The sequence below is a fragment of the Sander lucioperca genome, chromosome 15, assembly GCF_008315115.2.
Source record: "Sander lucioperca isolate FBNREF2018 chromosome 15, SLUC_FBN_1.2, whole genome shotgun sequence".
Lineage (NCBI taxonomy): Eukaryota > Metazoa > Chordata > Actinopteri > Perciformes > Percidae > Sander > Sander lucioperca.
This window is the reverse complement of record NC_050187.1, coordinates 1,753,367-1,765,291: the sequence shown is the minus strand read 5'-3', so window position 1 is coordinate 1,765,291 and position 11,925 is coordinate 1,753,367. Positions and strand designations below refer to the sequence as shown.

The window sequence follows — 11,925 nt, the reverse complement described above, 5'->3', positions numbered from 1 at the left end:
TGTTTTCCGTGTGGTGGCCACACAGAATTTTCACACATTCCGTGCCACCACCACGTAATGCGGTCTTAACAGTTCGTGATCATTTCACGGAATTCTGTGAGACCAGGCTGTCTGGTTCCACTGCTACGGACTTTTTCTCAACCTTATTTTTTTGGAAGGAGTGTAAGCACTACATGCACCTTATGTGATCATCGTGTTTCATGAGCTGTATTTTAACATGAAGTCTGATAGAAGATTTTATGAAATAATGTGGACTGTATTTCACTGTTTGATTTGTTTTAATTTAGGCATTTTAAATCCTCCACATTTTACTGGCAATGCTACTCTAATGCAGCACACAAAGCCAAAGCCAAATAATCTGTGCTTTTATTTTACAGCTGGTTCAGTCAAATGAATGACAATTTAACAGTCTCTCTGATGTTCTCCAAATACAGAAGCAGAAAGTTTTCAGCAATGAATGCTAAACAATATCCAAAATCATGTTGCAAAAAAAAGACCCCAGGACATAAATAGTGGTGACACAAAAATGGACAAAGTAAGGATATGACAGATTTGACACAAGTGAAATTTGAAAACTGAACCAGATACACAATCTGCAGTGTGAATGTAAACAGCCCCACCACCAGTACAATTCACAGCAGCTGATTTGTTATTTAATATCAAAATATCTGTTTTTTAATTAGAATCAGTTGATTTTTTCCATATAAGTCAGTATGTGAATTTAACCGTAATTTAAGGGACAACAAATACATTTCTGAAGCTTTAAAAAAAAAAAAAAACTGAATATTGTGGTGTTTTAAAGCTATAGTAAGTTTCTGTCTCCCCCATGAGTTTGTCTTGGATTCATTTTTTTTTTTAAAACACCCACTTAGGCCGGCTACACACTGGCTGCGTGGCGTGAGCGTGGCGCGTCAGTTGCGTGTCAGCTGCGTGGCGTTTTCTATGTCTTTGCACACCAGAAACGTGTCTGACGCGGCACTGCTGCTGCTAGCCTTGTCTGGACTTGTCTGGATGGATGGTTCCCATAAACATAAACATAAATATATACTGATTTGATTACAGCAAAGACAACGTCGGCAGTATTGACAGCAAAATAGGCTCCAGAATATTGTTTTCTGTATTGACAGGTGCAATATTTGAAAATCGATAATTATTTTTATTTTTATACTTTAAACATACAGAACAAAGAAACACAAATTGAACAGGAACACAAAAACAGAAATCACACGTTGCCTAGTCACTCTCCTCTAATTCTTGTGATGCTGAGGTCATTAGGACAACTGGAAACTGAAAAATAGGCGTCTGTCCTATTTCTAGCATGCACGTGTTTTTGGGACTGAGACGTGTGTGTCATGCAGGCAGTGTGCAACCTCTAACATGTTAACATGGGAGCTGAAATAAAAATGGACACGCCCCAGAGCTGACACGCTCACGCCACGCAGCCAGTGTGTAGCTGGCCTTAATACATCTAACTCTACTTATTTGGCAATTATCTACTAATTACGTTTTTTATAGCATGCTTCTCAGATTTTATTATTCTTTTCTTCTTTTTGGGGGTTTAATTTCTACCTGCAGAGGGGGTCCTACCTCATATGTTAATGTTTTGATGGGGTTTTTTTTTTATAAATATTTTAAAGATGCCTCGGTTGTCCTTTATAACTTTTACTCTGCCTTATCTATATTTTAATAATTTGATTGTGTTTCTGTCTTTATTGCTAATATTTATTATTATTATTATTATTATTACATGTTGAATTACATGCCTCAAGATTTTAACATGATACACATGCCATTGGTTTTATGCATTTTACTAACAGTGTGGTTTTATTCTATGATGTATTTTAAATTATTTATGGTTATTTATTGTGTGGCACTTTTTACTTCTTAAAGCACTTTTAAACACAGCACTTATTACTAATTTTTAATGGTATGTGTATATATTTTTTTAACCTCAAGGGCAAGTAATTCAGACAGTATTTTAGACCCTTTGAATGTTTTCATTGTAATTTTTGAGGATAAATAATGTTTTTAATATTGGGTTAAGAATTAATTTTGTATTGTGACGCCGGGCTATTTATTTACATAACTTTCTATATATATATATATATTTTATTTATTTTAATTATTTATTTTGTAATGTCTTTAGGAGAGAGACCGGGGTAGTTGTGGAGTTGACCTTTTTATTTAAAGTTTTAATCTCCCGCTGTCCGTCCTGTCCAGTGGTTCTTTTAACCTGTTTTTAATATCTGTCTTTAAACAGCTTTTTTGTATATCCGAACCTGTGCCTAATCCTAGTGTCTAGAGCCGTTGGGGGCAAAACCCATCGATAAACTAATGTAACCCTCCGGAAGATAGAATAGAATACCAAATAGCCTGTGGGTTGTGAAGCCAGGGATATGGTGTTTGCCGTTAACGTTGTTACCAGTAGTCGCCTTGTTAACTTTACTTTGAGATTAGCTTTTTATATATATATATATATATATATATATATATATACATACATACATACATACACACACACACACACACACACATATATATAAAACCCTGTAACAATAATAGGCTACATCGGGTGGCATAGCAGGCTATCTGTTCAAGCCATAGGTGGCACCCAAATGAATGACCTCCCCTGACAAGAGTAAGAAATTGTATACATTAATGCATGGAAAGAACCTAGCCTACACTTCTCATCTCCCTCGCACATAGAGCTCACAATCGATCATACCCCAAAAAGTTCAACAGATGGGCCTACCTTATCAGCTGTCTCGATTGTGTCACTATAATCCAAAAACTTTTAGACCGTTCTTTAGTCTTTCAGACGTGTGTTTTTTAAGCAAACGGGCTAAGGAGACAAGCGTGTAGCTAGGCTACAGCATAAACAAAGTAAAACTCATTGCTGACGCATCTTATTGAGCTGTCACTGATTGAGACACAGGAAGTTCTCAAAAACACTATTAGGTCTGTAAACATTAAACATCACAAAATTCACATTCATTCAACGGACCTAATATTTAGAGATGCACCGATTACAATTTTCTAGGCCGATTCCGATTTTCTTTGAGTTAGACCAGCTGATACTGATTTTAGCTGATTCCGATTTCATTTTTTCTAACCACTTTACAGCACACACAATTATTTATTTTCTATCTTTTCTTTAATAGAACATTTTGCACAGAACATTTTTTGAACAGATAATGGATCACTATAAAATAGAACTATATAAATTACTCCTGGTGTGGGAAATTCACACACATCTAAAGTGCAATGTTAGAACCATTTCCTTCTTTTCACATCCAATATCCAACTAAAAAAATGTGATTTAGGTTTTTGGTGTCGTCCCTCCACGCCCTACTTTCTCCTTGCAGGTGTTGCATATTGCAAACTTGTTATGTTCTGCACACACGCTGAAGACTTTCCAAACAGCTGCGTGAAAGCACGTGAAAACCGGCCAATTCCGGTCACCAACCGGTCTATCGGTGCATCTCTACATTTGTAGTTGCCTTACAAAAACCCCCCATTTTCAGTGAGCATGTTCAAGTCTGTCTGCAGGATTTTAGACATCCTGAAAAGGACCAATAGAGGAGATGTTGTGGAGGTGAGATTTCTCTGCAGGAGAACATGTTAAATGTATTAAGTAACATTTTCAATGCATGACTTTTACTTGTAACAGAGAATTTTTACAGTGTGGTATTAGTACTTTAAGTACAGGATCTGAATCCTTCTTCCACCACTGCTGGATTTAACTTTATGCAAATGAGGAGCGGGCAACTCGAAAGTCGCCGCGACGCTACCAGAATGCATTGCCCAGCTGCTTTCATAGACAATGAATGGAAAGCGTGGAAAAGGCGCACTGTTTACTGTTCTCTCCTTCCTTTTTCACAAGCTTTTCAGTATCTGTACTCTGCATCCTGTGTTGCTTTGGTTCAAACATCCAGCGGATTCGTTCAGAGTAGTGAAAAAGTGTGTCAGGGAAATGAGGCGGTAAAAGAGGTGATGGGCAGGCAGAGCAGAGAGCAGTAGGACGGGTGCAGAGGCTGGACTTGGCCAGGCGACGGCTTGTAGGACCTCCACTCTGAACCGCTTCCTGGTTTACAGCACAGAGACACATCACACCTGCGGACACACAAGATACAGCATCACTGCACCTGGGTCTGACAAACGCATGCACAGGTTATGACTAACATTATATATTGAGGACAATGAGGGAGAGAGGACATAAGTACAACGCGATGCAAAATCCACAATCCAAACAAATGCTACATTTTCATCTCAGGTTCAGGCTACATCTACACTCGTATGGTTTAAAAACAAATATATTTTGCTAGGTTTAAAGGTACTTTTATTGTCATATGCACATACATGTAGCAAAATTAATTCTCTGCATTTAACCCATCCCTTAAGGGAGCAGTGGGCAGCCATTTACAGCGCCCGGGGTTTACGCCTCGTGTCCACACTACTCCGGCGTTTCCAAGCCCACAGACATTCGAGAACACTGCTGCCCCAGTTTTGGTTTGAAAACTCTGGGGTTGCTTTGTAGTCTGGACGGGCACAAACGGAGACATTTGGAAACATGACGCACGTCAGTCAGTCTTATCTGTTAGGCATCTTACAGACCTTCAGTAACAGTTCCACCTCGTCATCGCTCCAAGCTGATAAATCCCTGCTCTTACTTTTCACAGTTGTTGTTCTTTCTCCAAAGTATTTTCTGTATTTTCAACTTCTACATCCATGATTTTCAACCGCAGAGTAACGTCAGACAATCTGCTTCCTGTTTACACTGACACGCACATGTCCAGTGTGTGTGAATGGTCATGTGATATGTGTTGTCAGCAGTGGTGGAAGAAGTATTCAGATCCCTTAAAATACTAATACCACAATGTAAAAATATTCAGTTACAAGTAAAAGTCCTGCATTGAAAATGTTACTCTGTAAGGATCATCAGGAAAATGTACTTAAAGTATTCAAAGTAAAAGTACTCGATGGTGAAAAATCCTTGTAGGAGTCTGGTCCTTGTAGGCCGTTATATTGTTGGCTAGTTATTTATAATAAAACATCAGTTTTGTGTTCAAAAATCTTAATGTGTAAAGTAACTAGTAACTAAAACTGTCAGATGAATGTAGTGGAGTAAAAAGTACAATATTTCTCTCTGAAATGTAGCGGAGTAGAAGTAGAAAGTACCTCAACATTTGTACTGAAGTATAGCACTTGAGTAAATGTACTTAGTTACATTCCACCACTGGTTGTCAGACGTGTTAATATGGACGGAGATTAGTTCTGAGATTAATTCACGTGGACGGTGATCGTTTGTGTCTCAAAATGCTACTTCCAAATGAAAACGTAGCAGTAGCATGTAGCCTAGGATGAGAAGATTGATACCACTCTCATGTCTAATGATGCTCTTGTACCTGGTGACACTTTGGATGAACTTCTCATCCTGATCCAGACACACAGCAAAGGTTGTCTCATCGTCTCCGCCGTTCACCTGCACCTTGTCCACCTTCGCCTCTGAGACGGAGATGTGCTGCCAGAGAACATGTGGAGGGAGAGGAAGTGTGAGGAGGGGGTGTTTTTAAGAGGAAGGGGTGCCTGGAGTGTTTCATTTCCACTCTTTTACCTGATTGTAGCCCTTTTTAGACTTGGAGCACTGCCTCTTCAGGACTTCTGTCATTGTCAGCTGCAGACTTTCTATTCTTGAATCTGGACGGACAAGATTTGATTTTGGTTAGACATCAAAATGCAGACAAAAGAAGCCCAACAATAATAATTGCTGGAGCGTGATCAAAAGACTGGGCTGTATCTCTGTCACATACCTAGCTGCTCAGGTTTCCGGCAGGCTTTGTAAAGATTTATCGATGTGCAAACCATCTCTGTCTGCGTCCACTGGCTCCTCCCGCTAACAGCCACCTGTAATCGGAAAGACGAGGCCGATGTAAAAACAGCTCTGTCTGTGAACTGTAATATGTGTTGTGGTTTGTTTTTGCAGGAAATCTGTGAGCGTCAAAGCAGGAAGAATACCTTGTTGTAGGCAACCTTTAGTGTTAAAGGGACAGCCTCCCGTTCTTCATCAATTCCAAACCTTTTGCTGGCAGCACCTACAAAAAGACACTTTAAACTGTAAGTGTGTGTGTTTGTTGTATATGCTGTTGTGGCTGTCTGGGTGTGTCTCTCAATGTGTAGTCTCAGATTGCCAGCTCTATCTCCACAGTGCTGTGCAGTAAGGTCTGGCTAAACCACAGATACGCTCTGGTTTGTTTGCATTTCTTTAAACCAATCACAATCGTCTTGGGCGGCGCTAAGCTCCGGACGCACGGCGCTCCTGGGCGTCTGATAAGCCACGAGACAGCGTAACTGGCTCACCAGCAAACCGCTCCTCCGACCCCACACGCCGCTCCGAGTAAACCCCATACCCGGGTGCTGCTGTAGCGGTCCGAGGCATACGCAAAGTCCAGATACTCGTACGGCTTTCTTTTTTCTCTTCCTGTGTCGTCTTTTCTCCGAGCTTTTCTTCTGACCCTGAGAAGAATCTAAAGCTGGACCTTTTACTCCTCACTGCAGCTGCGGAAGAGCTGACGGTATGGGACGCAACGTTTGGCTCTCCAGCGCTGGCGTTAGCCACCGCTGATGCGTTCTTTAGTGACAGCCGAGGATGGGATTCATCATCGTCAGAATGCCGATTAAGTGCTGTTTGGCTCGTCAGAACGGGAGCAGATTTAGTGTCGATGAGAGTCGTTGCAGGAAGATTGACACCAGACGTGGAAACAGGAGCGGTGTCGTTTTCAGGGCGAGTTCTAGTCGATGTTGTCGCCGGTGCAACGCTGCTCCTGAGCAGGTCGGCGCCCAGACTCAGATCAGACGCGTTACAGCTGGCGGTCTGTGTGTGCACATCTGCGGACGGGACGAGCAGCAGAACCACGGCGACTGCCGCCGAACACACACCTCTTGTCGTAGTGTTTGGAGAGCTGGCTCGCCGCAGGGCTCCAGACCAGCAATATGAGGTGCTTGGTGCCCATGACGATGCCCGTCATGGTGGGGGTCAGACCCAGCTGTCTGAAGTACAGCGTGAGGAAGGGGAGCAGGCAGGCACGAGCGCAGCAGCACAGGAAGTTGAAGGTCCCGGCCAGAGCGAGGGCGCGCTTGACGTCGATCTGCTTGTTCCTCTTCATGATTGGCAGCTCACGGTGTCACATTCAAACTGGCAGACAGACAGACAGACAGAGAGAGAGACAAAGAGAGAGATGGAAATTAGGCCTGGGGATTGTCAGTGAGTACATTTACAGGCACACCAATATTCCACTATTATTCCAAATATGACAATATTCTGAATTTGATACGGGTCATATAAACAGAATATTACGGTTGGATATTCCGAATAAGGCCTTTTTCCCAATATAGCATTTTCCAATTAAGACGTGGGATATTCCGTTATTATTCAGGTTTTAGAGCAGAGATCTTCAACAGGGGGTCGGGGCACCTAGGGGGTCCTTAGAGTTACTGCAGGGGGGGGGGGGGGTCACCGACTTTTTGTTAATTTTTTAAGTTTTTTCCAAAAATGAAAATGTCTTAACATGAATCGAACATATTACTAGCAAATATAAATCAGCCTTTTTGTGAAAAACAAAAAACAAAAAAAAACACATTGTTGATAGGCTTATACTGGCCCAAGTATACAGTAAGGATTCACTGTGCCACATGTATTTTTAACATTAAAACATGATTTATAAACTCATGCCAACAATTATTTAATAGCTTGGTATTCTATGCACACAAAAAAGTTATGTATAAAGGCTTTAGGCCACCCACATGTAATTGTAGGCCCAGTTTAATATGCAACTTTTTTACAAAATTTGGTACAATATATGTAGTAGGGGGTCCCTGCTCCGTTTCTCTCTCAGTTAAGGGGTCCTTGGCCTAAAAAACGTTGAAGGCCGCTGTTTTAGAGGCATTCTTTGGAAATGTCAAAGATCATCTACACTAAAGATGCATTTCAAGCAGCGCCAATGGTATGAAACGGTCCACACTTCCTGTCTCCTAAAGGGGCGTGGCCTCGTTTGAACGTGTAGTGAACGTTGTGTGGATGGATGAAAAGTTATATTTAAATAATTTATTAAAATGCTCTTTTGCTAAGGTTAGATATTTACACAGCATCATGGAGATTAGTTTTGTTAGGGTGTTCATGAATGTTAGCTGACGTTAGATTCTCTGTGTTGCCAGATCTCGCGAGAGTTCGGTCCTGAGACAAAAACGGGTCTCAAACAAAGACTTGATGTGTCTGTCTAGAAAATGCCATTTTAGTGTTAGAATGTTCTGGAGATATGTGGCTTGTGAAGACTGGGTCCAATATTTACTTTGGTGACTATGGGGCGAAAGAATCAGTCATAATCTGTGTTCACGTTCACTTCTCCCATTGGAATCAACGCACTCAGGACCTGCTGCTAGTCTCCTAAAGAGGCGTGGCCGTGGGGGAGCCCACGGGAAACAGATACAGGAAACTACTCTGAGTTGGGGCTGTCAAGACCATAGACAAGATGTGAGTCCCCTACACGATGTGAGTCGTGCACATGCAGAAAGGCCGCCATCTTGGACAGCTAGCTACGGCAACGCCACTTGGACGAAGTGCGAAAACTAAATTCTGTTACCCAGGAAATGCGTGTTTGTTTCTAGGTAGTGTTTTAATCCAAACCACCATCTTTTTTTCTAAATTTAGAAAATTTGAATTTTCGTTTCGGTGCCTTAACCGTCGTGGCCGGCGTCACGGAGCACTGTAGCGGCTTAACACAACTACCCATACAAAAATAATAAATAAAAATAATATTTCAGTTATAATGCAAATTTTGCTTGGATATGAAAGACGTTCTCAGAGAACTTATGTAAATTGTACAAGCAATTATGAAAAATATTAATGTGTACAATAATGGACTTTTTATTTAACATGAACACAGTAAAGTGAAACTCTACAGACTCTACAGTCAGAGTATTGAGTGAATTGTACAAATGCTTTCTTTAGTGCAGAGACTGTATAATACTGAAGCATCCTGAAAATGCTCATGCTAGTTTTTACCTTCGCCAAAATTTAGCCTAACTTCGGAGCATTATTTAGCCCCCTTCCCGTCGAGTTTTATGATACAAATACCTCCGCCATCGCTTTAAAGGCCCTGACACACCAACCTGACAGCCGACCATCAGGAGGAAAGCCAGTCGGACTGATCAGTGTCCCCGAGTTGGTCAAAAAAGTGCCTGAGAACACACCGAAGAGACGCTGACTTCAGCGTACGTTCTGCGTGTGCGCGAAACGTAATACGCCTCCATAACAGCAGGTGGCGCTAATCTGTATTGTTGCCCGAAAAATGAAAAACCGGCAGCTGATTGGACGAACGCGTCACGTGGGTCTGGCTGCTCCCGGATTTTACAACCGAGCATAATGGCGGCTCGTTCAGAATATGATCTCATATTTTACGAAGATAGTTCACCGAAACGTGTTTCTGAAAACATTTTAAGCGAGAAATAGGCCGTGCAGTTGCTGAATCTGTCTTCATTTCAGATCGACAAAGGTCAAATGAAAGATTTTCGTCAGATTTTGAGAGGCAGTTCGTCACGCTAACATTAGCGCACTGATTCGCTAGTCAAGGGCTAGAACTCCACCAGTCAGATTGGTCATTGAGTCCGACTGCCCGCCCTCCGACCCAGCAAGTCAGGTCGGCCAAAATGAAGGCAGACGGTCCCTCCGACAGACAATGGCACGGAACACAACGAACAGACTCGCATCACCGACCTCGCCAGACTGTCCAACGGCCGATTATCAGGTTGGTGTGTCAGCGCCTTAAAACGAGCGTTTTCAAAACAGTAATGTCAACAGAGATCACCAGCGGTCCTGCGGGTCTCGAGTCAAAAGATTGATTTTGAGATGTTATGAATCGATATTGGATCATTCAAATGAAGATCGATTTTAATCAAAAAATATATTTTTTTTAAACCCAGCCACAGCACAACCGCTGGATCAGAGTGATCAATACATCTGTCTGCAAATATCATGCTTTTTGTTTGCAGTTGCAAGCTTCTTCCTACTGCGCTTATTTTAATTATCAATCAACCTGCTCATTATTTTTTGATTAATCGATCAGTTTATGAAATGTTCTTTTTTTAAATCTTCTTTCAAATGTTTTCAGTTTAAAAACCCAAAGATATTCAATTAACAACTGGGGCTGCAAGTAACGATTATTTTCATTGTCACTTACGATGTGCTGATTATTTTATCGATTAATCGATTAGTTGTTTGTATTGTTAGTTGTTTGTATTGTTAGTTGTTTTATAAAATGTCAGAAAATGGTGAAAAATGTGGATCAGTGTTTCCCAAAAAGCCCGAGATGACGTCCTCAAATGTCTTGTTTTGTCCACAACTCAAAAATATTCAGTTTACTGTCACAGAGGAGAGAAGAATCTAGAACATATTCAGGTAGCACTGCATATTACGGTACGGTAATAAGATGGTAATAGTGGGGTAACAATGTGATAATAAAGAGGTAATATATAGGTAATAACATGTAATTACCAAAGTAATAACTGGGTAATACATCACAGTAATAAGATGTAATACTGGGGTAATAAGGTGATAAGAAGGTAACATGTAATAACATGCAATTACCAATGTAATAAGTAGGAAAGGGTTCAATAATAACCATATGTATATCTGGGTAATGGCAATATAGTTCTATTAATATTGTAATAACATGGTAATAATCCGGTAATATATGTTGATGTTTTCACAGTATTATAGGCTACTATCAGCGCAATACCTTCCAAATTAGATAAAACTTCTTGGAGTTTAAAATTGATAATTACCATATTATAATGCTGAAATTCATCCACCCTTCATGTTCCAAACATTTCACTTTTGTTTCAAGGTAATACTTTACAAATGATATGTTTAATCTTTTGACTTCTTACCTGGAAACACATCTGGTAGTTTCTGCGTAATAACCATGAATCAGTGCAGCAAAATGCAAAACTGCCTGTTTCTGTTGTATTACATGGTAATATTACAATAACAGAGGTGTAGAGATTACCTGGAAATGCTTTTGGTAGTTTCTGTGTAATAACCATGAATCAGTGCCACAAAATCCCAAACTGCCTGTTTCTATTTTATTCCATGGTAATATTAGAATAACAGAGGTGCAGAGATTACCTTGAAATGCTTCTGGTAGTTTCCAGGTAATCTCTGCACCTCTGTTATTCTAATATTACCATGAAATGTGTCTTTTCCTTCATGCATGTAACCCTGTGCAATCTGACCAGCAGTTAAACACCTTCCACCATCAAGCACTGGAGACTGGGATTGTCGTAACTCAGTTTATTTGACTTAGAAAGGGTCAAACTGGGAAATGAAACACAATGACCAGTTGCTTACATATTGATGAGTCACAAACATTATACAATATAACTACATGACACTGTAATGCAGTAGTATATACAGTAGCTAACATGTAAGCAGAAATAAAGGAAATACGTAATGTGTTGTTATACAGTGTACATAGTATAACCTATATTGTTTATCTAAATAAACTAAAATATACTTACATGTAGCACAACCCAAGATAACAGTGTCAAACTAGCTTAAACGTACAATATGTAACTTTCTGCCGCTAGGGGCCTCTCAACCAAAACAATGGATTGTAAACACTCATTCACGTTACGTTTAGTAACGTTTATTCATGTCATGCTAATAAAATAGCTGCAGTTTCCCCAACATAATTACGTTTTCCTTGATTCAATCTGTATTGGTAGCTAGCTGACCAGTTAGCTAGTTAGCCAGGGCTAATGTTAACAGGTTTTAGCTGCTGGCTAATGATTAGCAGAGGTGCAGAGATGTGGCAGCTATCATCCAGAATGAAGTCTCTTTGTGCCCGGGGAGTGAGACAGGCAGAGCGGGGT

The 11,925-nt window shown here is 40.6% G+C and overlaps 1 protein-coding gene across 1 annotated transcript; it reads right to left on the bottom strand.

Moving 5' to 3' along the window:
• Positions 1-5,311: 5,311 nt before the first annotated feature.
• On the bottom strand, positions 5,312-7,163 carry LOC118493235. The gene is made up of 6 exons (XM_035992465.1): positions 6,937-7,163; positions 6,408-6,513; positions 6,016-6,225; positions 5,811-5,904; positions 5,615-5,697; positions 5,312-5,521 (listed from the first exon to the last, which is right to left on the bottom strand). The coding sequence occupies exons 1-6, from the start codon at positions 7,161-7,163 to the stop codon at positions 5,312-5,314; spliced, it is 930 nt and encodes a 309-aa protein (XP_035848358.1).
• Positions 7,164-11,925: the final 4,762 nt, after the last annotated feature.